General features: G+C 41.9%; 1 protein-coding gene across 1 annotated transcript in view; it reads right to left on the bottom strand.

Annotated features, from left to right (window-relative positions):
• The window catches only part of IFT122 (intraflagellar transport 122), a 70,145-nt gene that overhangs the window by 12,813 nt on the left and 29,722 nt on the right, over nt 1-27,610 (bottom strand). The window contains exons 15-23 of the mRNA XM_048487972.1: nt 26,587-26,727; nt 20,965-21,018; nt 13,855-14,016; nt 8,627-8,793; nt 6,380-6,551; nt 5,059-5,161; nt 3,483-3,623; nt 969-1,066; nt 524-624 (exon numbers count right to left, since the gene is read on the bottom strand). Coding sequence (XP_048343929.1) covers nt 524-624; nt 969-1,066; nt 3,483-3,623; nt 5,059-5,161; nt 6,380-6,551; nt 8,627-8,793; nt 13,855-14,016; nt 20,965-21,018; nt 26,587-26,727 — 1,139 coding nt within the window. The remainder of the gene's footprint in view (nt 1-523; nt 625-968; nt 1,067-3,482; nt 3,624-5,058; nt 5,162-6,379; nt 6,552-8,626; nt 8,794-13,854; nt 14,017-20,964; nt 21,019-26,586; nt 26,728-27,610) is intronic.

Genomic DNA, 27,610 nt, shown 5'->3' with positions numbered 1-27,610 from the left:
ATATGTATGCTATAGGACAAATAATAGACCATGGTCAAAACAACAGGGAGACAACTTTGAGCAGTGTTCAATGTGGTTTGATCACTGGAGTCTGGCTAAAGGAGGTGTTGTGCCACATTCTCATAAGAGGAATAGAAAAAGGGAACAGCCCAGTGACCTGCAGATCCCAGACATTCCCCTTGACTGTTCTCAGTATTTGCCTGTTCCACTTGTGGAGTGAACTGGAAGAATCTTCCCAACAAGACTAGCACCAGTGGCCACATACCAAATGCAAAGGACATTTTCTTAACGCTGTACCTGTGCATTTATAGGAATCTGCAGGAACTGCTGTGTGACTCCAAATGCTAAAAGGTTCTATTTAGCACTCTAGACATTGAACCAGTCCATAAAAATCTATGTAAAGTGTCTCTTATAAAAAGAACTGTGCATATTCTTGCAACAAGCCAGTATTCAGCCTGCATTCCTTCTGATTCACAACTAAAGAGCTCTTGGAGTTGACTGTAGTAGTCTATTGAAAGGATACACTTTAGAGATCCCCGGAGGAGTTTCCTTAGTTAGGCTATGAAGTAAAAATCTAGAAATATTGAAGAGTGTTTCAGGTAAATGGAAACTGAAGGGTTCTTCCTGCAGTAGTTTAAAAAGAAAAATAAAGTTAGGCTAAACCAAATCAGAATGTACAGAATTAAAACATTTGGTTTTTTCTTCTATCTCCTCTGTCAGGCCTTTCATTCAGTCAGACAGCAACACCACCAGGATAGTCCCCATGATTAGATTTAAACTTGAGGCAGATGAAAAAAGAAGCCACAAAGATAAGCTATTCAAAGGAGAATCCTGCATCAGCCTCTCTACGAAAGCAGACGCCCAATGTTCTGCGGTCCCAAGACACACATTACATCAGCTAACAGCCTCCCGAATAATCCAAAAGACACAGAGTGAGCTAATTTAGAAGTGCCGCGGGAACATCTTACAGTGTATCTGTGGATGGAGTGATAGACGTGATAAAGTTCTGCCAAGTGCTGGAAGTGGTGAAACTTCTGCAGCATTTCAGTCTTCTGCTGCTGGTCCTCTGAGAAAGAGAAAGGCAGTATTAACACAAAAGCTCTGATCAGCTGCCAGCTACCCATGAGAGACTAATGCGAGAAAGTTTGCAGACCATCCTAGTTACGGCATTAGCAACCCTAGGAGATCAGCACTGCTAGATAAAAGTGCCACCTAAATATAACTCATGTGGTTTGTTGATATTCACATGTGATTCTGGGCTTTAAGAGCAGGGAAATTAAGAAGATAAATGGCAGGGATGGATAATCTTAAATGCAGCCAGGGATGAAAGCAGTTGCCTTCCATCTCTGGAAACTTGGTTCCCATCTGTAGAAGTTACCATCAGGCTAGATTTCCCATGTGTACATTCAGACCGGAGCAGCAAACAGGAGTAATTGACAATTTCTCAGCCGAGTCCTATTGATTGATGCCTACTCCCTAATAAGTGTGCACAGACAGTATTTTGGTTCAGTGCACAGACTAATATTTTAGGCACATTGGCCTTTGTAGGGTGTCATGCAATAAAAAAAATCCACTAGCATGCATTTTAGTGTTATTCTCAGTAAACTGATGTCTTTGGAGATGGGAAGAGCAGATTTGGACCTGGATTTAAACCTCAGACCAGCTTCAGATTAACCAAGTGGTCCTTTGCCAATGGCTTTTTCCTGCTCTAAACCCCTGTATGCTATAGGACAAATAATGATCTATTTCACAAGATTATTCTGAGTATGAGCGAATAGAAATGATTTTACATGTACAAGATGCTGTCCTAAATATACTATGTCATGACCTTGGTAGGATTTATTTAATGTTTGACTGTTTCTAGGACTGGGGTTTAAATCTATGATCCTAAGCAAAGCCAACTGTGCTTGAAACTCTTGATTGAGACTTAACAGTGCAGTATCAGTTATTATGAATGCACTCTGAGATCCCTGACCAATAACGTTAACAAAGAAAACTTCTGTAGAATTACATCAGTCTAAGCCCATTGACATCAATATATCTAGACTGGAGATTTTCTGTAAAGGATGGCACTGTTAGAGTGGGAAAACTCTCTGCAAAATCACAGTTTTGTATGCCCATTAGGGCCAAGGGTCATGACTTGGCTTCCTTAGCTATAAGGATACAACAGAACAGCCAGATTCAAGTCCAGTAGCATGATAAAGACCAAAAAGATTTTCAAGTATAAGCTTTCGAGGACCAAAGTTTGTTTCATCAGATACCTGAAAGACTCAAAACAAGCTATCCTACTGCAGACTAACACGGCTACCCTCTGGAACTATCTTCATGGAAGGCATCACATACAGCAAATCTCTCTTTGCTCTAAATGTCATGCATAGCATAGTGTGGAGAGTCAGCATGGTACAGTGGTTAAGAGCAGCGGACTCTAATTTGGACACCAGGTTTTGATTCCCCACTCCTCCACATGAGAAGCAGACTCTTATCTGGTGAACTGGATTTGTTTCCCCGCGCCTATAGATTAAGCCTTTGAAGTGAACTTGGGCTAGACACAGTTCTTTCAGGGCTCTCTCAGCCCCACCTACCTCACAAGCTGTCTGTTGTGTGGATGGAAAGGGAAGGAGTTTGAAAGCCTCTTTGAGACTCCATACAGGAGAGGAAAGGGGTGGGGGAGGGTATACATCCATACTCTTCTCTTCTTCAATTAAAACTAGCAGCTGCAAACTTTTGCACTCCAGCCACTGGTTCAGTGGCAGGCTGATGAATGGGGTCCACCAGAGAGGTTCATACTGAATCACTGAGAACCTTTGTAAGTAAAGAAGAACTACACTTCAGCCACCACAACTTCAAATAACGACAAAATAAAGATTACACAGGGGGAGGTTGCAGAGATCAACCACTGCAAGAAAAAGAGCAGAATCGGGGCCACAACACTCTTTAAAGTTCCAGAATCCCCACAGAGCAAATTACCCACGATGGAAAAATGGTTTCCAGTGAAATAACTGAATGTATGAAACTGCCTAGAACATAGCACATCAAGTTCAATATTACCTACCCTGGTTGGCAACAGCTTTTAAGGGTCTCAGCTCTTGCTATATCCTTTAGATGGAGAGACCAAGGACTGGACCCAGGAACTTCTGCATACCAAGCTGGTGTCCTATCCCTGTCAAGGCTGCTGCGCATGGGCTAGGCCTCGATTAAATCAAAACACATACAACATGTAACCTGGGAAGGCCACCCTCCTTATTTCAAGACATACAAGGGATACGGAGGGTGTCTAGTCACCTGGGAAGACATCATGTGACCCCAGTGAACTGACCATCGCGCTTTTCTGTTATTCTTAACCATACGTAAAACAATAAAATATTGGGATCACAATACAACGAAGAAAGAACCTTGTAAACCCTTATTTACGAAGCGATCTGTTAAATGTTCTGCCTTTATGCACGAACTGGTCACCTACAAACATGCTCGCTTTCCCTTACCTTGAGCTATATCTAAACACTGCATGGACAGCATCCAGTAATAATACGCTGCATCGTTGAATCGGCTTTCTACCACAGCATTGTGAGTTAATTGTTCCAACACTTTTACAGCTTCAGACTGTCTGCCAGCCTTGTGGAATGCTTGAAAGGGGGCCAAAACAAAGAAGATTTTACAGAGTGATTAAACCAATTAAGTTGATTAGAAATAAGAACAGGTCCTGCCTTCAAACAGCAATAGATGAAAGGGATTACATCCTGGCATTCTTCAACATGACTGGGGAAGGGGGAGGTTTATTTAACAAAAGAAAAATCAGAAAAGGTACATTGTGGCTTTTGTAGTGCTTCAAGCTTCTTAAAGGCATATCTAAAGGACGGCCTTTCTCCATATATCCTTGTGTGCCAAATGTGGTTTTCAATCTGCCACCTGCCTGCTGGCCCACCTGTCCTGTGCTTCTACCACCATGGCTCCCCACCCTATGGAATGGATTGAGGGGAGAACCCTCAGTAGAGGTGATTAGGAGGTTATCTGATTTTATTTGCCATGGCTTTCAGTCTACATTATAACTTCGGGTTTGTAAGTTCCCTTGAGCCCTGGGGAAAGGATGGAGATAAATATTACAAAGAATACATTCTAATGTCACAATCCATGAGACACTGGTGCTTTCTTCATCTCCAGGGTGCTTCTTCAGGGCTTCCAAGTGGGCCCACTGAAATGAATGGAGGTTTTACAGCAGCAGTGCTAGATGGGTTGCAGTGTTCTAGCAGTAGGGGGTGACAGAAAAGACATGGCTGGACACTTGTCTGGCTAATCTGTTTCTTACCTTGAGCAATATCTAAATCCTGCATGGATAGCATCCAGTAATAATATGCTGCACCACTGAATCTGCACACTGCAGAACAACTGTAGTTGAAAAAATGTCTTCATGCACAAGAGCTGATCCATATTTTGCTTGCTGGACTTTGAAGAAAATCCCAGTTAAAAATGGCAAAATGCTGAAGGGGAACTGGCAACTGAGAAACTGCAAAAATATGCATTCAACTGGGCAAGTTTTCCTGCTATAAAGTTTTCCTGCCCTGGCCCCTGCCTGATGAAACACTCTCCCTCCAGCTGTCTGGGCCCTGCAGGACCTTGGTGAGTTCCGCAGGGACTGCAAGACTGAGCTGTTCCACAAGGCTTTTGGTGAGGCTGGCCGCAGATTGGCTGCCCCCTCGTGAGACCCTTGCAATATTTTGTCATCCCTGGCAGTGCCCTATATTGGTTTCATCCTTAGGTGCTGCCAGCTCCTCCCGACCTTAAGTCCAGGTGCTACCAACATGGTTTTTTAGACTGCCATCAGTTGATTTGTTATGCTGCATACTGAATTTTAAATGTTTAAAAGTATTTTACGTAATTTATTGGAGATGATAGTGTATTGTGAAACACCTAGAGCCCTTCGGGGATAAGGCGGTCTATAAAATCCAATAAATAAATAAATACATACATACATACAAGTGTGTAAGGGGGCCATTCCCTGTCACTACACTACACTGTTATCACAATCTTAGACACATCCCAATCCCCTCTCTGCAGTCCTACCTTTTTGGGCCTCTTCAAATCTATCATTCTCTGCCAGCCACTGGGCATAGGGAACGTAAACATCATCCTTGAATTCAGGATGCTTTTCACACAAAGCAAAAGCCTGAAATACAGAATAAGTTCATTCTCACCACACTGCAAAAGACACCAGTTCTCTCAGTGCTTTTCATATTCAAAGATAAGCCTGATGGAAGATATCCAAAATACTGAAATTAAGATGCAGCAGATTAAGACCGAACTCAAATAATACCAAGAACGGGTGCATTTGTCAACGTACATTCGTGACAGTACCAGATAACCCTTAAAGGTAAATCTGTATAATTTTACTTGGGAGGGATCCCTGCTGAACACTACATGGACCTTCCCCCCCTCCTCCAACCGAGACCCCTCATATTTACAACTTGGTGGTTTTAATAGGCATCCCCTTTTACAGCCCAAGTGCCAGGAGATCTGAAACTTGGAGAGTTTCATAAGACAATGGGCCTGAGCCACGACACTGGAAATTCCCAAGAATGAAGAAGAAGGGCATTGATGCAAAGAAAGCAGAACAAGCGACTCTCCCCCAGCTCAGTGTAACACTGGTCTCCATATCAAAAGACTTTTCAACACTGCAGACATCACTCAATAACCTGATATGCCCTCAAGGTATCAGCCCAGCCTGAGGCAAATTTTTTTTTTGCCTTGACACAAAGTGAGCCATCATGTCTAGCACAGTGATGTCACAGCTAAACATAGGTTAAGGACTGATCAGGAAAAAAATCAGCCGAGTGTCTGCTCTGCAGATCAGACTGCAACTAAAGATCTCGTCAAGATGGCTGGCTTCCCGTTCAGTTGGGTAATTTGTTCTCAGGACCCTAAGCGAGAAAAGCTGTTCTTAAAACATACTTCAGCACATTAAAAAACATGTAGTCAACTTAGAAGAAGAGAAGAAGAGTTGGATTAATATCCCTCCTTTCTCTCCTGTAAGGAGACTCAAAGGGGCTGACAATCTCCTTGCCCTTCCCCCCTCACAACAAACACCCTGAGAGGTAGGTGGGGCTGAGAGAGCTCCGAGAAGCTGTGACTAGCCCAAGGTCACCCAGCTGGCATGTGTGGGAGTGCACAGGCTAATCTGAATTCCCCAGATAAGCCTCCACAGCTCAAGCGGCAGAGCGGGGAATCAAAACTGGTTCCTCCAGATTAGAATGCACCTACTGTTAACCACTACGCCGCTGCTGCTCCTTAGAATTTCTTTTTCCATCTAACAACCAAGACTGAAAGCTAAGTGGGTCCTGACATGCAGGAATGATGAATGGGCTTCACTGCAGAAAGTCCCATTTACCTCATCCCACTGTTGGATCTCCACATGGAGCTGTATCAAGGCCTTCAGGTCACCAATCTTCATGTAGGTTTCCGCAGCATAGCCATGATTGAGTAGCTTTTTGAAATAGTAGGCGCATTTTGTCAACGGCTCGCGCTCCGCTTTGTCCAGCTTCCGGGCAATATCGATTAACCTAAATACAAAATCCAAGAAGAAATTCAAACTCATTGATGGATTACAACTCCTCTGAATGCTTGCTATACCTTTTCAACAAAAATGATGTAGGCATTAGGCAGATATCTATGTGTGAGGTTGAGCACATTTATTTATATTTGTGTTCCAGCAATCTCCTGCCAAACTTGCCTGTTTATGACAGGTCTTCTGGAGCAAAACAATAAAATGAAAGCTCCCAGCTGTATAAGTTCAGCCCTCCAGTGTGCATGCTAGATTCTTGCTAAGTGGATTTCACAATCAACATGGAGAGACAATATGGTGTAGTTCTGAATTACAGTCAGGCTCAAGTTTCTATCTCTCTGTCTCTCTCTTAGACTCACAGGATTATTGTGAGGGTAAAATGGTTGTGGGGGAGGGGGGTTAATGGGACCATACTAAGTTTACCATCCCAAGATCACTGTAACACTGCTATAGTGTTAATGTATTGATACATATTGCTAATATGTTACTGTGCTGAGATATTGATTTATTGTTGCTGCGCTGTTAATGTATTGATTTATTGCTAATGTATTGAATTCATTAATGTATTGATATAGTATTGCAGTTATTGTAACTGGCTAATGCTAGGTTTGATGTGTTAAGTTGCCATCCGGGGGAGGGCGGTAATATGAATATAAATAATAATAATAACAACAACAACAACAACCTGTAACTTTGTTTTATTTTACAGTTCTATGTATGTTATTCTACAAGTTTGTATTCTATTTAATGTATACTGTTATATTATGTTATTCACCGCCCTGAGCCCTACGGGGATGGGCAGGCTGTAAATCGAATAATGAAATGAAAAATGAAAAACTAGTGGAACAATGGGATAAAAATCCAATAGTTAGCGTAGATCCAGAGGCCTTTTCATGTATTCTCTGGGGTTTTATTAACAATCAAAGCTTTCTGGGGAAAATCAGGCTTTGCCTTTAAACAACTGTGCTATTAAGACCATGAAGCCAAATATACCAAATAACCACCACTTGATCAACTGACAAACTAAAGATCAGGATAAAACACCTCACCTTCACAGTACACTTCCGCAGCTGGAAGCCTGTGGAAATGGATTGGGGAAACAGATGTACATGATAAAACACCTGCTCACAGAATTTCCAGCCCACCCCTTTCTGCTTTACCTCCCCAAAAGCTGCTCCTGTCAGGGGTTGTGGTGGGAAGAGGCACAGCAGGCTGCAGCTGTAAGGAGGAAATCCATGGAAATTACTAGACCTCCACTCTGTACAAGCATATGTTTGTATCAGTAACACCTTCTAGGCATTTAAGTTATACCAAGGGACAAGGGCCATCATTTACAGCTGTCTTTTATTGTAGACTTGTACAACATCTAGCCCAACTGAACCTAGATTCAATTCTGAGATCGCCCTCTCTTTTTAAAAACACAGCACTATCCAAATAATGCTAGATAGGAAACCAATGGCATGCATGTTGCACAGAGTATTCAGCACCAGACTATTTTGCTTGGCTCACAGGGATGGTTATATACTTAAAGGACCGAGGTGACCTCCCAGTGATCTAGCAGTGCCACTGAAGCTAAGTTTGCTCCTGGTATATTTGATGAACTACAGTCCTTGTATTGTCGAAAATTTTCACGGCCAGATTCAACTAGTTGTGGTGGGTTTTCCGGGCTGTGTGGCCAAGGTCTGGAAGATCTTGTTCATAATGTTTCACCTGCATCTGTGGCTGGCATCTTCAGAGGTGTATCACAGAGAGAAGTCTGTTATACACTGTGATACACCTCTGAAGATGCCAGCCACAAATGCAGGCGAAACGTTAGGAACAAGATCTACCAGACCATGGCCACACATCCCGGAAAACCCACAACAACCAGTACAGTCTTTCCCCTGTCTTTTTGTCTGTTAGCACACCAACATTTTCACAGGTAGATGTTGTGGGGAGTTTGGCACTCTGGCCTACCCCGTGAAAACACAGCTTAGAAGTTTCAGTCTCAGTGTTCTTCTGAGCGATTTTTCTAACATAAGCAATTCCTAGTCACCATTGTTTATTTAAAGTATCATAGCAGGCAAGACTTACACATCAACCCAGCCATGATCGCCACTGATTTCTATGGCCTTCAGGTGCTCGCCTGCAGTAACGTACATCTCCACAGCTGCTTTGGGTTCATTGATGTTCTTGGCCCAATCTGCCTGTTTTGTGATTAGCATTTTTGTATCTTTGGGGTCTCCGGAGCCGAGGAAATCCTGAGGAAGTGCAAAATATGACTTTCTGCATCATGCTTTCCGTTGTAATCACTGTTAACAGAGGCCAATTCCAAATGCACATTTCCCTACCAAATCACATTATTCTCATAACTAAATTGCAATTCATAACTAAATTGACATAATATTATCAACAAGAAACAATAAAAGCAGAAATAATTAACTTAAACAGAATTGTGAATGGTATTACAAAGCATACAGAAGTAAGGACTCTCGTGGACTGAAATTTACAACGCTCGTTGGAAAAAAACACCAAATCTGAATTTTTGCTGGCCAGTGAAATTTCATTATTTGCCCACTTCTGGTGGCTCATCAAATACAAGTTCTGCAATAAATAAATGTCAAGACACAGGACAGTTTTCTCTGTAGAACTACAGAACTCTGTAGACTCTGTAGAGTCCAGCCTCACGATTTTATCCCTACAATGCAAGCTTTTAATTTTGAAGTCCGATCCAAAGACATGTTGCACAAGGAATTACTTGTTATTTTCCTTCTTTGTCAGTGCTTAGATGAAAAGAAAAGTTAGTACCAAATATTCAACTAATGAAACATGTTTTATTAATCTTCTTTCACCTTAAAGTTGGAGTGGTTCTATTGAAAGAGGGTTGGATCCTACGCCTTATTCTTGTGGTAAATAGAACTTGGCATTTGTAGAAGATTTCTGCCAGTCCCTCTCTACTGCCACAGACCCCCACTGCTGTTCCTGAGGATCCATCAATTTCCATAAGAGGGATTTTGAGGAACGGTGCAGTGGGAAGAGGAGAAAGTGCTATTCTGCAAGCTGAATGCATCAGAACAAACCTAGAATGCTGGATTCTGATAGGGAAGATTTCTCCTCAGCCATGGTTTCACTGAGTGACTTTTCTCCCAGTTTTGCTTACCATCTTTGAAAGGTATCCAGAATGGGCTAAAGTCAAATAGTTGTTATAAAGACAAAAATCATAAAGAGAACAAAGTGCTTTTGATTTTAATATCAATTAGTATCATTAGATATCCCTTTGACAGTGGGTGAGACTCACTGGCAGAGTAAGTACCAGGTAACCCATTACACTAATTCATACCCACTGGCACGAAAAGTTGGAGTAGTTCTATAGAAAGAGGGTTGGATCCTATGCCTTATTCTTGTGGTAAATGGAACTTGCATCTGTAGGAGATTTCTGCCAGTCCCTCTCTACTGCTACAATCTAACTGTGCTGTCCCAAACATCTTATACATAGAAAAAATCACTATTATGTATAAGAACAGGGGAGCTTAAAAACTATTGGGTATATTTTAAATGTGTGAAAAGTCTGGCAAATTAGGTTTAAAAAAATAGAATATAGCTGCTCAGCATACAGAAAATACATACTAAGGATAGGACACAACTGTTTATGCTTGTGGATATAGTACTCAAGGATCATAAGTCCATCAGTAGCTATTAGCCATGGAAGATAAATGGAACTGTATGTTCATGGCAACATAAAAGTTACTTGGGGGGATGGGGAGGCCCTTTGCTGAGGGCCTTCCAAGGCATCTAGTGTGACTACTTGATTCAGTATGGCACTTCTTGTATCAGTTGTGACAGTGACCAGCCCGACCCAGGATTTTTTCCAATCCAGCAGATAGGGGTAATGCCATTATTCAAGGAAAAATCAACCAGATGGTACATACATCTTTAAAGAAGAAGAGTTTGGATTTATATATTCCCCCCTTCTCTCCTGTAAAGGGCTTACAATCTTCTTTCCATTCCTTCTCCCCCACAACAAACACCCTGTGAGGTGGGTGAGGCTGAGAGAGCTCAGAAGAACTGTGACTCGCCCAAGATCACCCAGCTGGCATGTGTTGGAGTGCACAGACTAATCTAGTTCCCCAGATAAGCCTCCACAGCTGAAGTGGCAGAGCAGGGAATCAAACCCGGTTCTCCAGATTAGAGCACCCCTGCTCTTAACCACTACACCACTGCTGCTCCCAAAGCATAAGTATTTAAAGAAAGTTGCAGCTTAGCTGAGAGGAGCAACATGTGGGGTACCACACTGCAGGCATGGGATATTTTAGAGGTGTACATGCAACATACGTGACAGCAAAGAGTCAGAATGACAATGGAGTCTAGTGAAAAAATGTTGCTCAGCCTCTAGTATTGCACAAGCAAGTCCTGCCAAGTTGGATCAGACCTATTCCCATTTCTTGCCTTGTAAGAGAAGTGGATGTTGTGGTACTTGATCTTGTGAATCAGTGAAAGTACTTTTGCCTGAGAGCCAGCGTAGGTTAAGAGTGGAAGACTCTACTATGAAGAACTGGGTTTGATTCCCCACTCCTCCATGGCAGACTCTAATCTGAAGAACCAGATAAGACTCTCCACTCTTCCACGAACAGCTTGCTGAGTAATTTTGGGATGTCACAGTTCTCTGAGAACTCTCTCAGCCCCCACCTGTTGTGGGAATTGGAAGGGAAAACAATTGTAAACCACTCTGAGACTCCTTACAGGTAGAGAAAAATCAATATAAAAGCCAATTCCTCTTCTGAACGGGACTAGTTTGTCACAGACAGTAAATAATTTGAATCTACAACAGGGGTGAAATTCAGACCTCTGAGCTAGCCAGCTGTGTTACTGCTGGATAGCATCTCTGCTCTTGAGGTAAGGCTAGAACAGTAATTGTAGAACATGAGATTCAATTGTGCTTCAGAAGATCCTGCTGTTCTGGGGGCACAGCTAAAGATAAGAGCATTTTGTCTTGTTAGACTGTTCAGATGCTGAAGCAAGAAATGAGTGAGCCAGTGTTTGCTTTGTGTAATTGGGTTTTGTAACTTAGATCACAGAAACAAATTAGAAGCAGAAAGTTCAGTTTCCTGATCTGCAATCAATTTACTTGTGAGCTGACAGTAAAGCGTGATCCGGTGTATTGATAAAAAGTCCAGGGCCACATGTTCACAGGGCTTCCAGGACTGTACCCACAGCATGGAGTTCCTTCCTGCAAACTGTCCAGGGTCATTTGCAATCATCAAGGCTCCCGAGATGAGCCCTGGAAATGTCCAGTAGCCTAAAGCTAGCAGGCCAAAAAAAAAATCTTCTGAAAAAAAATATCTTGGAAAGAGTAATTGACAAACTGAAGCTCAACTAACCAATACAATTTCCTCAATTTAATTTCCGTTACATGTTACATGTAAACGTATATAATAACAGGATTATAAACAAACAGGAAGAGAGACTTCAGAAAGGGAGGTTCAGGGCAGCAAGAAGGATGGGAGGGGCTCACTAGCATCTCCTACCACCACTTCTCTGCTCAAAACCACTCCTTTCCAAAACAGCCCTAGTGTTTCCATGTTATTGCTCATGGGTCCCTTCGCTGAGCTCTGCTCAACAACTCAGAAAAAATTTCATTTTCCTCTACCCTAGTTAAGCAAGCCTCACTGTTGCCAAAATGCATATTAGAGAGATGAAATTTCCGAGTCCATGAATAAGATTTATGTTTCAGAGACTTTAAGCACCCCCCACTCTTTTAAGACCTTGCAGTGAAACACAGAATTAAGTCACACTTGAAAGAGACACACAAAAGGTAATTTAAGCACAGGCTATGCAGTCTGCATTTTAGATAAGGTTTCCTTGCACCAACCGAGGAGGGGGGGGGATCAGAAATGTATACATGTGTCAACAGCAAATCTTTTGTCCAGTAATAGACAGAATATGTCTGCAAAGAGTGATGAATAAGACTCCGCAGTGCACTGCTTTTCAGAGATATTGATAAGAAAAATACCACGGGAGACTTTAAAAGAACCCTTGTCCACATATAAACCTGTCGTATTCTTCAAATGCAGAACAATTTATTTCTCCACGGGAATTCAATTTTCAGACATATACAAAAACAACTTCAAGGCCTGCTTGCATGATCAAAGGAACCAAAGGATATTTCATCAGTTGCTAACTCAATGTGGATACAAAGACATTCGTTAAGGTTCTCTGGGAATCCCAGAGTGTCTCCCACCACATGCCTGTGCCTCACTCAGTACAGCAGCTCTAATGCAGACTCAAAGACCCTACTGCTTGCATAGCGTTGGATCCAGACTAAATTTTCCACCAGCAGAACTCCAGTGCATCTCTGGTGCTGTTCCTGGAGGGAACATTTGGCACAGCTTTTAGGGGAGATCAATGTGGGGGAAGGCTATGCTCCACTGACAGAAGTACCACGGATGAATGAAAAACTTAGTTGAGATCCAACGCACAGAGCTCCACGAAAGCTAGAATGCCAATACTCAAAAAAAGCATGGAATGCCCTGCACATGCAACAGAAATTCTCTCTCTTCCCCCCCCCCCCCCTTAATAAATTCTGTACCCCGAAGGGCCGGTGCTTCTGTTGATGCCCTGGGTGACCTCCGGAATGAAGAAGCAATTGACATGATCGCTCCAGGCTGCCCTCTCCCAAGTGCATGAGTCCAGGTAGCCGCCTGGTTTGTGCAGGGGCTGTGATGACAAGACAAGGGAGGCTTCTGGAGTGATGGCGGAGAAGGACTTGGGACAAATCTGGCAAGCTGATTTTAAAGAGTACTTTGTGATGGTGATGGCAGGAAAGAAAACCATTTTTTGCCACTATTGATTTTGGATAGAGTGGTCAGGCTTTGGAGATCTGGCCTGTGAGAGGGTGTGTGTGTTTTTCTCAGTGGCAGGCTGTGACCATTTTGCTTTGTGGACTGAGGATGTGGACAGGATCTGTGATAGAATATCCCTGTATCCTCCTTTTATAATGAAGCTGGAGAGGAGGAAGGCCACAGAAATTGGATCAGAGTGGATTGCTTCCTCCCACTCAGTTCTCCCAATAGCAATCACCCACACAGCCACAGTTAGTACCATGGGCAAAAGAGAGTACCAGCCTCATCTTGTATAGCCTAATGGCAATGTTGGCCTTGCATACACCGTGGTACAGTACTACCAGTTAGATTCCTGAAAGAGTCAGTGATGTGCATGGAGAGTCTTCAGTAAACAAAAAAAGGCATGAGACAAAAAGAACCTTGGGCACCAGGACCAATTTAAATCGCTACCCCCCCCCCCCCCCCGCGAAAATATCTGCATACCTTTGCATAGTCAAACATGCGCAAGTCAGAGTACATATCAAGAGCCAGGGTCTCGTGGCCACTCCTTCTGTACAGTTTGGCTGCTTCGTGGAACTTTCCCTGGTATGCATAAACATCTGCTAGAAACAGGTCATTGTTGTTCTCTCCACGCTTCTTCCTCTCCTTAAAAAATAATAAAAAGGCAGGAAATATTTGCACAAAACATAATCAGGCAGGAAACAAGTTTGGCTACAGCCACCGAAAAGATTAAGCTGTGATTCACAAAGCTTTTTAGAAATGGATTACTTGCATTTAAACCAGCTTAGTCCTATTGACATCAATGGCATTGTTTGTTACCATTCAATGCAAAAATACCTTCCCCTCCCTAGCATTCTGATAGAAAACAGAGAACGCCCCACCATAAAACCAGGAAACAGAACAGTCAAAAGGCAGGAAACAGTCTGGTTGAAACTCAACTCTGCCATTTCCTAAGGAAGTTCTTTTAATTGCATGCTGTCATTTATTAAAGATTAATATTTCCAAAGATTCAGTCTAATTCATAAGATTTTCTATAGAAGGTTTAGTCCAACACTTTTATTTGTTAACCAACAAAATAAGCAAACATAATAAGCAGGCCTTAAATTTTAGAGCTCCACATGAGATTGGGTGCAATTGTAAGAAATAAAGAGAGAATGTAAAAATGCCTGCTATGTAAGGTAAAGATCTAACCAAAGTTAGCCCTTGGTACAACCCTCTATCAAATGCAAAATATTACCACCAAATTAGGAGGGGCAGCTAATACCCCAGAGGATAGAGTCAGAATTCAAAATTACTCGGACAGATTACTACACTTAGGCAGAAAAAAATGAATTGCACAGATACAGGATGAGTGACACCCAGCGTGTCTACATGTGAAAGGGATATTCTCCTGAGGTTTGTTTTCAAAAGTGACTCACAACAACTGGGACAATTCTAAAGAAAATGCCTCAACTGCTACTTTGGATCCATTGCGAAGAGTAACTTGTCACTGAACAAGGGATTAAACACTTGCACTGTGAAATAACCACTGTGTAGGATTCACAGCATACTTAAGAAGCATTCCTGGAAAAGTGTCAAAGTCACCATTAATATTCCATTACCCTCTTTTATGAATCACTTCTGGATGATAAGAAAAGAAACTCAACACCTTCACCCTAATGATTTAGCCTTGGCATTTTGGGTGAGATAAAATCAACAGTGTGGACAGATCGCTCCAGGATCAACTGATCAAGGATCCTGACTCTTCGCAAAAAGAAATGGCCATGCTAGCCTGAACATCAGTAAGGTAGATAAGATACTGAAGGACCATGCAAAAAGCCTGCTTTGTGGTGAGACAGATAATACAGAGTCTAGAGCTCTTTTGTAAGTGCATTTTTAAATGTGATTAAAGAAACTTTGACACCAGACAAGAAAATCTGGCAAACAATAGCAGCATCTGTTGTAATAGACTTTGGGTTGTCACACTAAGCTATTATGCAAAATGGCTCTACACCACAACAACAGAGAGGGTAAGAAGCAGGGCATCAGTCAATGAAGTAGGCAGAGGAAGCTGCTCTTGCCAGTTCAGGCCTGGTTTCTTCAGCCACCAGGACAAATAGATGGAAATTAATTCGAATGATTCAAGGGGATCTTGAAAGTACTAAGATGACAGAGAGTTGCCATAAACTGTCCACACTATGGGTTCAATCCTCAGCCAATATGCTAGCGTAGGAGCAGCAGTGGCGTAGGAGGTTAAGAGCTCGTGTATCTAATCTGGAGGAACTGGGTTTGATTCCCAGCTCTGCAACCTGAGCTGTAGAGGCTTATCTGGGGAATTCAGATTAGCCTGTGCATTCCCACACAAGCCAGCTGGGTGACCTTGGGCTAGTCACAGCTTCTCGGAGCTCTCTCAGCCCCACCTACCTCACAGGGTGTTTGTTGTGAGGGGGGAAGGGCAAGGAGATTGTAAGCCCCTTTGAGTCTCCTGCAGGAGAGAAAGGGGGAAATAAATCCAAAACTACTCTCCTCCCCCCTCCTCCTCCCCCCTCCCCCCCCCTCCTCCTCCTCCGGGCCGAGGAAGGGCCAGTAATTTCTGCCAGCTCTTCTTTCCCACATTAAAACCATTGATGGATCTCTAGAATTATCTGAAACTTCTTACAGCGTTTCCTCAACTCTCTCTATTCACTGGTCCCTTTCTCCCAGGCTCACTTACTTCAGCTCATCAGTACTGCTGGGAAACGGATGCAAATTGGACAAATTTTAAGAATGTGTATTTGCATTCTTCCCTGCTTGGCGACATGTGTGATACTTGGCCAAGCTCTTATATCTTTTGACAAGGTTAATGAAGCAGCCAGAAAAGAATACACAGACACAAAAATAAAAGGTCAGTTCAACTGTTTGCTGGCCTCAAATTTCAGAGCATACTACAGATTTAATAAGCAAGACTCAAAACATTAGAAAGTGATGCATCTTTTACTTCTATTTTAAAAATTAATGGCTACCATCTGCACTACCAGTTTGTTGTTATGGTGATCAACACCAGAGAAATGCCTATAATTTTTAATTAAGTGCTTCATATTTTAAATGCAGCTTCTTTCAGTGAAGAAATAAGGCATTGATCACAACTTTTTAAAAGTCATTACCGAGAGACAGCTAAGAATAAGTTACAAATGAAGACTTTTCAAAGCCTCCACACCAGAAGAAATAAAAATATCTTCCATCAATTTGAACCAAATGCACAATAAACCCCGCAATGAAATAAATGTACGCCTGCATGAAGTGATGGCTTTAATTGGTCGCCACCTGCCTTGAAATGTGTGGCCCGTTATAGGGAACAAAACCAGGTTTCTGCCATGAATGCAGCTCTGAGAAAAGGTGTGCGTGCGTATATGCACCTGCACACACATGCTGTCAGAAACAAAATGAGATCAATTGCTGTTCTAAGAACACCAGACATCTTTAAAAGCAATGGCCTTAATATTGCTCACAAATTTTGCCATTAAAAAAATCTGAAAGGGAAGGTTGGGCAGACCACCTGGGTTACCTCTTTAGCTGCTCAAAGTATCATTCTGTCTTTCATTCCTGTCAGAACTGGCAGAAGGATCTAAGAATATTTACGTTATTTAAAAAGCACAGTGTGCCATTTACAAGTGTTTTACTCTTCAGTACCTCTGGCTTTTTACATCAGATACACTGAAAGCTGACTTTGCTGAAAATTGGGTTGTGTGAAACGTTTTTTAAGTCACACAGGATGCCAGAGCAGTGATTAATATGTACATTGTTCACCACGTATCTCCCTTGTTCAGGATCTGTCTGGCAGTGAACACCTGGTACCCTCTTTTTCTCTCCATTTCTCTCCCCTCCAATCCTTCACATAGATTATCCAGAAATGGATATCATTCATTTTTAATTATCTGCTGAACAGATTGGGTCCTATTCCCCTTTCCCCCATTTCTCAGTGTTGTGCAAGGCAGTAATATTTAATTCTGAAAACTGCTTCTCCTCCGTTTCTGCCCACTGCACCTCTACAATGGGACTAAGATTTGCAGAGATGAGAAGCCCTTGAGCAAAACTAGAAAACATCTACGCAATACAACTTGAGGTTTGCCTGTCTTCTTCAGGGTGCTAAAGAAAAGACATTTAAAACAATAAATAACTCAAGATAATATCCTCATGGTCTCCTTTCCTTAGTAAGTTATGTACCTGGGTTTCATGTGATAGCTTTAAAAGGCAGCCATTAGCAGTAAACAGTGTTGTAACTTCGCTGTCTTGTCTGATGTCTACCAGCTTTATAGAGATAAATGGCAGAAGACATGAAAGTGACTGATGGATCTTGTTAATCTAGCTGCTGGGGTTTTTTTAAAGCATCATACAAGATGCCAACCATTTTCTGAACTCTTGTTTCAATTGCTGGTGCGGGTGAGTGTGACACGGGAATTATCTGACACTGAGCTCAGACCTCAGATGAGTTTCAGTGCTAGATCCCATTCCAAATGTGCCATGGTAATATTTTCACCTAGTGGTGGAATCGTCGGACTTCCAGCTTCTTTGCTACAATGGGCCATTCGGTCTGTCTCTTTAGTCAAGGCTTCTTTTGCTGACTTTTACATAATACAGAGAAAATTATACCACAAAAGGATAGCTTCTCAGTATCACATGTCACTATGTAAATAAAATCCAAAGAGAATCAGGAATAATCAGTTCAGGAAGGAAATGCCTCATGCAAACAGCACAGAAGTGTTCTAGTCAGCAAGGAAATCAGCACAGGAGGAGACTCGGCACCAGTTAGCTCTGCATCGAAAGACATGTGCAAACACAGCAGGTGCATGCTACTACCCAAAGGAAAAAAAAGGAAAAATTATCTTGCCTTCTCAAATGTGCAAAAACACACGACTGAAACATTTGCAATTGTTCCATTTCAAGATCATAATAAATTGCTGTGCTGAAATTTATCAAGCTGCTGCTGAAAGTTACGCTATCCAAAATAAAAGAGGAATGAACCAAAAGATTAATTTGAGTTCTTGTACATTGAGCTTGGCGAGAACATCACACAGAAGACATGGAGATTTGGAAGTGGTATCCCTCTTGCTAATTAGCGGCAGTCAGTAGCATGTCACGAATGCAGGGAAGGCTTAATGTTATACAATTACGGGTGTAGGATGCTTAATCACCCCATGAACACAGCCACTGAGGAGCTCCCTTATAGAGATGAGGGGAGTTGCTAGGAAGAAATATACTTTTCTGTGATACATTCCAATGTGTGCTTTAACTCAGCTAAGAGATACCATATTCAATTTCAGTTAACACAGTACTGGAGGCTTGTTGATTTGATTTTGTCCAGGTTTTCTCTTCCCTGGGATCCACCCAGTGGTGGGATCCAAAAATTTTAGTAACAGGTTCCTATGGTGGTGGGATTCAAACAGTGGCGTAGCGCCAATGGGGCTGGACGGGACATGACGGGGGTGAGGCATTAATAATTTCTCTGTTACTGTAAAAAACTCTTACTGTAAAAAAAAAGTTCCTAATTTCCAGCTGGTATCTTTATGTCCATAATTTAAACTCATTATAGCAAGTCCTATCGTCTGCTGCCAACAGAAACAACTACTCCTCTAATTGACTGCCTGTCAAATACTTAATACTTTCAAATACTTAATTTTGTTTCTAGAAATCAAAAGAAGGATACTTTCCTTAAACAAGGAACTTTACCATATTTCTAAAACATGTTTTTAAAACAGCAAAACAGGGAGAATTATCCTGTTTTCTACCTTCGCTAACCAGCCACATAGGAAACAACAGGACTTTATGATTTTTGGACCTAATGGAATTTCTAACAGAAAAGCAGACCCAATTAGTAACCCCCTCTCGGCACACACAAATAATTAGTAACCCACTCTCAGGAACTGGTGAGAACCTGCTGAATCCCAACTCTGGATCCACCCCCCCCCCTCCCCCATGCACCTTAATGTATCCTTCCAGTCTTACAAAGCTTATCTGAACTACTGTATATTTCTTCTTGTGTGATCTTCTCCCAAAATTCTTTGGTACTTTGTTTCCATGACCACTGTTCGGGGGGGGGGGGGGGTGACACCCTGTTCACAATGAGCCAGTCTTCCTTGGAAGGACTGCCACGCTACTGGGTATTTCGCTTAGAAGACCCTTTTCGTATCTGCCCAAACAGATCTCTCAGAGTACCATGGAGTTTCTTTTTATTCTACGTCTGCTAATCAAAAGTGGAGGGGTAAAACTGACACAGGTTTTTGCACAGTGGTGGGGAAAGAATACACAGCTGCTATATTAAAATAATCTAGTAAAACAAAATGAGCTTGACAAAATGTACGGGGGAGGAGAAGCACACTGACTGTTATTACAGGGAATGCAGAGCCTTCAAACAATAAGCATAAGGTTAGAGGTGAGGCATTGGTTCCATCAAGCATAACACACTAGTGAGATCACGTAGCTACTTTCTACACCGCATTCTGAACAGCTATGGATGCTCCATCCTGAGGAACTAAATGCAACATTTTTACAACTGAAATGCCATCGTGACACAAATGTCTGGACCCAGCAGATTCTTGGAGCATAGATCTATGAATGGCTCATCAGTGAAATGTAACTTTTATATATCAAACAACACAATGGGGATGTTACATTAGTGTCTGGATTGGGGGCTTCCTGGATGCATGGGGAAAACAGGATGCTAAATCTGATGACCTCTTAGGGCCTAAAAAGTAAAGGCAATCCCCTGTGGAAGAACCAGGTCATTACTAACCCATGGGGTGACGCCGCAGAACAAAGATTATGTCCCAAGACTGGAACCCCAATTAACATCTGCATTCGACTTTTCATTGTGGATCCACATGTTTTTCATTATTATAATATCCTATGGGAAGGTCACTGTGGTGACAAATTTACTTTTCCTTTAGATTCTTCACAGTAATAATTCTTTAATTAAAAATCTGTCAACTCATGGGCTAGGCATTTGAACAGGTTAAGAGCACAACATGAAAGCTGCAAGCCCCAGATTTCACTCCCAGCTGTCACTGATTTGTCATGTGACCTTGGGCCAGCCATATTACCTCTGTGCCAGTCCCTCAGTCTGCAAAGTGGAGATAAAAATAATTACCCATCTCAAGAGGATGAGGTAAGATTTAATTAATTCCTATTTATAAAATACTCTGAAAGAAGTCACAGGAAATCTACAGCTTTATAACGGTTACAATTGAATATTCAAGGCATTTCCAAGACTTCATTAAATTTCTGCCATCAGAAGTCAATATGTACCAGTCATCACGTCTAAATCAAAACATTCAACATTCACTGTCACTTTAACACGCAGCCATATTTATTTTATTTATTGGATTTTATTTTATTTATTTCTACCCCACACACTTCAGGGCAAAGCTGGGATGAGAGTAACTTCCCACAGTCAATATATACAATTTCCCCCATACACTTAAAAGCATAATTTCAGTCTAATACTATGAAATCCTAGTTTATAATTTACAGATTCGGATGGTGCTATATACTACATAGCCACTTTATATAGGTGGAATGAATTCTACAAATGGTTTTCTCTTAAATTCACGCTTTCCATTTAACATTTTTCCCCTTTACCTCAATATCGCTGATCAGTTCTAGATACCGAAGCTCTCGAACTCTGGTGAACGCCTGTTGAAGAAAGGATACAGACAGATAAATTATGCATAAGTAGTCAACGGGCAATGAGTTTTGTTAATTATAATCCATATCTGACAAAAATGAGTACATGCAAGAGGCAAAATGATTTTCAAACCACACGTCCAGTATAAACAGAATATATATATGTATAATTCATTTAACCTAACGTGTGATCAGGGTATGGCAAATGCATTAAACAAATGCAGCTCTGCAATAAACTTCAGCACATGTGCTTAGGTACTATATTAATTCAAGTAGAGAGTAAATCTTTGCGGTTTGTACAGTGTCCAGCCTTATTAACAGCTGGGTCCCTGCACACCAGAATTACTCTGCCCCCTTGAGACAACTGATTTATGTTCATTTAGTTTGGCAGCAAGTGATGGATGGAACTGCTTTAGTCATCATCATTTATGGCAAGTGGTTACCAGCGTCTGGCATAATCAACTGCCTATAGCAAGCAGGTGTCATTCACAGTGGAGCAAACTGCAATGTTAGTTCCCCACTCAAATAATACCAATAACTGGGGGGAAGGGACAAAAAACAGAGTCCAGACTCTGAAAATATAACAAGTTACTAAGCTACTTCATATTTCAAATCTATAAAGTTGCATTCAAAATGTCTTTGCGCGCATGTAGAAAAATATTTATCTACTGGGGGGATAGCAATATTCGCTGATTCCTCCGTAGTCCCCAAATTCTAAGTACCCTGATGGGGGGAAGGGAGTTCTGTAGGTGCAAATCATAGCTATCTTAGGTCTTTTGGATACAATAATTAAGTACAGGCATATTTATTAAAAGATAAAAGGATCAATTCTCATCTTAAACAGGAGGACTGTGGTCTGGACTCTGGATGTGCATGTCTAGGAATGACCTCCCCAGACTTTCTCCTCCTGTCTGCCCCAGATGGCCCAAGCTGGCCGACACTGTATTTACTGGCAGGTGAGACTGGCGAGTGAGACATGGAGGAGCAGGAGGTGGTCTGACAGTGAACAGTAGCACGAAGAAGCGCTGCAATGGCGGGGGCTGCTAATGAAGGGCTGTGTGGTGAGGAAAGGGCTTGCAGATAAAAAGAGGCATCAACCAGCCTCAGCTTGGGGCCAACAGAGACAGAAGCCCAGGGGCAAAGGATGGGGGGAGCCAGATGCCAAGAGGGGTGAAGTCCCATACAGAAGCCAGGAATGGCAGTACTGGAGATTAAAGAGTCAGAGAGCAAGCCAGCAGAGACAGCACAAAGGAGTTTCTCTCCAGCTGAGGGAAGGGGGCAGGACTGGTGGTGGAAAGAGGGGATAAGAAGGCCTTCACCGTGACAGCTGAGGAGGCAGCTGGCTGGTCCTGAGGAGGAGAGAACTAGGCAACCAGGGAGAGTCAAGATACCCAGTTGTGGATCCGACCCCATTCTGAGGACAGAGAAAGGGCAACCAACACCACAGCGGAGATCAAAGAGGTGGAGGACATGAAGGGCGCATGTCACAGTGCGGTTCTCAGATTTGGCTCCTTTGATTCACAAGTGTGTGTTTACAAGGTTAAGATTGATATATTCAACTGAAGCGGGTGAATATGGTTTAAGTACATTCATTTAAGATTAGAGTGGATAAAAGGGTTTTCGGCAACTGGCTTTCAAGTGAAACATACTCAGCAAGTCAACCACAACACAGTAGAAAGAGGCATCAAGAGAGAGAAACAAGGGTGAGAGAAGTGAGCAGTGCACTGTTGTTTGCAAATCAATGCATTTTCCCAGCCAGCTTGGGTAAGTTGTGCAATTTTCAGCCACAACCATCCACATTCCACTGGATTAGGGTTAACTACCGCCTTCTTAAATCACTGCTCAAGAAATCCGTCTATTAAGTACTGCTGATCCACATAATTTTAGACCAATTTCTAACCTTGCTTTTTCAGAAAGTAATTATGCAGCAGCACAGAAAATCCAGGCTTTCTGGATAACACATCTTTCATCAACTTCAGTCTGGCTTGAAATACAGAATTTGATCAGAGTTAACACTGGTAACCTTGTGGGAATAATCGTTTTCCAGAGGGCAATCAGGGCAATCCTGGTCTTTGGAGACCTCTTAGATACTGCCAACCGAGAATAATCATTGTATTTCTCCTCCATATAACTTTCTTACAGGAAAGCGATGTGATGGTTGTGCCTCAGGAGAGCCCTCTGCACGAAACATTAAAAGTGGACTCCTGTCACTCATGCTTTTATTACCTTGAGGACTGCCTAAATATAATGTGTGTGAGTCTTCATGAGAATGTTTCAGAAGCAATCCAGCTTTTGGTATGTGTAACAATGCAAGAGAATATTCAGCCGGGGCTCTTTGTGACAAATGCACTGGCAGATTGTGAGAAGCAGGTCCCAATTCAATAAACTGAACCTGACAGGGAAAGCCCTCAGTAGTCTGGTATTTGCATTCGGGTAGAGAACCAGGTCCATTTAATCTTCATTAGCTATCAGAAGGTGCCGTATTTTGTTTCCTCAGAAATCTGAGACGGAAAATCTCATAGCCTTCTGATTTTGGATTTATACTGCTACCGATATGAAACTTTTTGGGTCATTTTTTGCATTCTTACTCTAACATACAAAAGGCCTTCAGGGAGCAGCGCGGCTTTACACCAGCGCATTTGCCTTCCCCGGGCACTCCTCCCAGTACTGAGGGCCAAGAGCGTGGCGTCCTGGCCCTCAGACTTATACCGCCTTTTGGGTGACGTAAGTCCTGTTTGCCGCACAGGTCTTCCCAAGAGCGGGGAGGGGGTTTTGTATTTTAAGTCTCCCATGCCTCCAGGAAGCCTCCTTGGGAGAGGCAGGCTGGCGCAGCTGCAGCCAACCGGTTAGATGGGGCTGTGAGGATTTTATTGTTTCTTTTAAAAACCTTTGTTGGTTACCTTGAACACTGGAAATCGGACACATAAACGAATGAGGATTTGTTCAGCTTCCAGATCCCAAAGTAAGAACAACTAAAATGGAAGCTCAATAAATTAATCACAGCTATTTAAAGCCTTGAAAACTTTACATAAATATTTTAATATTTCTTGCGTAGACAATATTTAATATTTCTTGCTGTTTACACAAGGACAGTCTGAGTGGAACAAGTGTTTGGTGCCTCGGAAGCTGATTCCATTCACATTAATCTTCTCCGATGCTTAAGTAGAGGACATCACTTCTTAGTTTCAAAGCACTGCTTTAAATTGCACCCATTTGCATATGAAATTTCACACAGTATATTAGTTCTGGGGACTTAAGTACCCTATAAGTATTGGAATTAATATATTTTGTGAACTCTTCTTTGCAAATGGGTATAAATGTACTCTATAAATGCATACATAGTACAAAATATAGAGAAATTCTCAGCTTATTGAAAGAGTATTAAAAAGGTTACAGAGCTGACTCCAAAAATACATTTTTGCTACTTCCTTCTTTCTACTGCAATCACTTTTGATCCAAGCTTCTATCCAAAATCCACTTTGCAAGTCTAGGGGACTCTTGGGAACACTGAGATACAAGGTAGGAAGGTGATAGTGGGGGGTGGGGGGTTATACTATGACAGCAGAAACTATTCCCTCTTTTTTACAAGAGCAGAAGTACCCCTCCTCTTGGGTTTTGAATCCAGCTCATACATTTTATTTTCTTCCTTGTACATTGTACATAATTCTGTATTTCAAGCAAAATTTCAAAAGGCCACCTTTTACTAATAGGACACTGTCCAAGGAGAAAGATAAATATATTTTTCTGTACAACTGCAAATGGTATTTAGATGCTATTAGTCGATTCCCCACTGAGGATTAGATGCATGCTCGTCACACAAAATATCCAGGTTTCCAGCAGAACTCCCCACTGCACAAGCGCTGAACACGCTTTCATCCCGTTTCGCCGCGTGACGTGTTATTTTAGAACCTGGAAGAAAGTAGACCTTTTCAAAAAACACGTGGGCAATCTGGAGTGGTGGGGAAGTTGTGGCGGTGAATCTGGATTAGTTTTTCCCGCCTCTGGTAGTGACGTGAAGCCTCCCATCCAATGAGAATGCAGTGGGTTGTGCGCGATGCACACGCAGCCTTTTTTTTTTCGCGGACCAGAGATCCACATGGATACGAAGAAACATGGGGCCAGTTTTGACTGATTGACTGAGTAGAAGGCAATACAAAGCAGTGCTACACGTCGTATCCACGTGAATCCAACTACATGGAGGTGCGTGGAAACAGGGCTTTGCTTTAATCGCCCGTTTCTTCAGCTCCGCGTAGAGTCGTTCTGCGCATGCTCGCGTAGACGTGGATCCGCAAGGTTAAAAAAAATCCCGCCCCAACACAATGCAGCAGCCAATCAGGATAGTCCCTGAGCAGATCGCGTGTTCAATCCACCTCAGTGGAGAATCCTTCGTTGCTGCTGTGTTTCTGGGAACAAGGATCGTTTGTGGGGCAGAAGCTGCAGTGGGGACACTGAAACCGTGCTCAAAAAGTCCTGGTTTTTCCCAAACCAGTTAGTATCTACATTCATTTTTCCGGTGCAAAATCGACTTTCGCTACCTCTTGAAAACAGGGGAGAACAATGGAAAATAGAAAAAAGTTTTTTACTATGACTTGATAATACAAGGAAGATTTATAAAAAAATATATTAAAAAAATAATACAAGGAAGGATTTAAGAGACTTTCAAGCAAAAAAATGCATGTAAGTTGGTTTACAGTCCTAAGAACTGAAGCCATCTTGCTCTAGAAATGCCCCTTCCAAGGGGCAGACATGTGGATACCAGATGTCAGGAGAGATGTACACGAGGACAATGACATTTGAAATTAAACTAGTGTAGCCAATTCCTGTGGGAGAACATGCAAAGGAGATGTCCAAAACTATTCTGAAGCAGAAGATATTAGAAAATGAATACAAAGGCTGCATTCAAAGCCAGTGTGGTTCACACTGGAGAGAAGAACAGCAAACCACAATAATAATGAGTTTATACTATATTATACACCATATTATAGCAAAACAAATCTTTGGTGCCACACTGTGGTAAACACAGGCAATATAAGACTAATACAGGATTTTTTAGTTTCAGGGGACAGTGGTGTTGGTCTGCACTAGAACAGTTAGATTTGAATCCAATAGTACTTCAGAGACCAATCAGATTTTCAGGGTATATGTTTTCAAGAGTGGAAGCTCCCCCATCAAACATCCTGAAAATCTCATTGGTCTCGAGGGTCCTACTGGACTCAAATCTAACAGGATGTTTTTCTTCTAGTGAAAGTATTATTTTGATTGAACTTAATTATGACCCATAATTATGTCTTCTGTTGAAAAAGAATTAAGTCTATCTGTATTTTAGATACCAAGACATTAAAAATAAATACCGGCTGTAACTTCAAGTCAATGAATTAGCTATTCTGCAACAAACAGAAATGGACACAAAGGAGGACATATTACAAAATTCTGCTGACTCCAAAACATTTTGAAATAATTCTTAACATGTTAAAATGAACAGCTCACAGTTCCTAGTGTCAAAGCAGAACATGTCTGTACTATTCTACTTAACCATATGAATATAATTTACAGAAGACAGAGATGAACTAGCCTTACCTTCTTAGCCGTTTCGAATTCAAGTCCTTCTAAAGCTTCCATAGCCAGTTCTTTCCAATCTGCATCAGTAACTCCTAAACAAGCAATCTGAAAGGCTTCTTTGAACATTTTTCTTTCCAAGTATTGATACATGGGTGCTGACTGTAAATTGGTATTTGAAACAAAGATAAGAGTCATGACACTAGTGACATTTTCTAAATGACACAGGCAAAATTAGTTTCTATCCTATGAACATGATGTTCAAGCAAAAAAAAAAATGTCACGCAAATAAGTTTCCTTTCGTTAAGATTCCATAGTAGAAATTGCCAAACCAATGATTTGGATCCTACCAGTTTTTCTGTTGCTGCAATTGGGAAGGGGGCAATCTTGCCCAAATCTCCTTCTTGCTGCAATCCTCTCACATGGTTGTTCATTGACACGGATCCCACAACCCCAGCATGATCTTATGGGGACATTTCCTCACTACTGGACCAGTGGGAAAGTTGGTAGGATCTAACCCAGTCTAAACATATTGCCTATCATACAACCAAAATTATGGGACTGGATTCCCAGAACCACAAACACCAAATTTTCCTATTGCCTACTTTCCCAGTGTAGCCCACTTCCATACATCTCAAAATACAGCTCCTGCGATAAGGGGGGGTGGGGGGTCAAAAATTTTGAAGCACAGCATTGGGTCCCTGCAGGGGGAGGGGAACTGATGAAAATGTAGCCACAGTGGGAGTGCTCCTTGTACTAGCATCTTAGGATCCAAATCAAAGGACTGTGGAATCTGAAGACACTTCTGCATTTCATTCCCTGATTCTATTAAGGAAACCTGCGTGCATGTCACTTGCGGGACACAAAGTGCACATGCTACTGTCCTTGTGGTATCACTTCCAAAAGGACGCTCGTTGGAATGCTCATTCCCATCCTGGCAAAACTAAACAAATGAAAATTTTAAAACAGGACTAGAGCTGATCAAAGTAGTGTCTTTCTAGATGAACTAAAAATAGGTATTGGGAACATGCTTTCTCTGGTAGGA

The sequence above is a fragment of the Sphaerodactylus townsendi genome, linkage group LG03, assembly GCF_021028975.2.
Source record: "Sphaerodactylus townsendi isolate TG3544 linkage group LG03, MPM_Stown_v2.3, whole genome shotgun sequence".
In the NCBI taxonomy this organism is placed as follows: domain Eukaryota; kingdom Metazoa; phylum Chordata; class Lepidosauria; order Squamata; family Sphaerodactylidae; genus Sphaerodactylus; species Sphaerodactylus townsendi.
The sequence above is the reverse complement of the archived record's forward strand: the minus strand, read 5'-3'. Positions and strand labels throughout refer to the sequence as shown.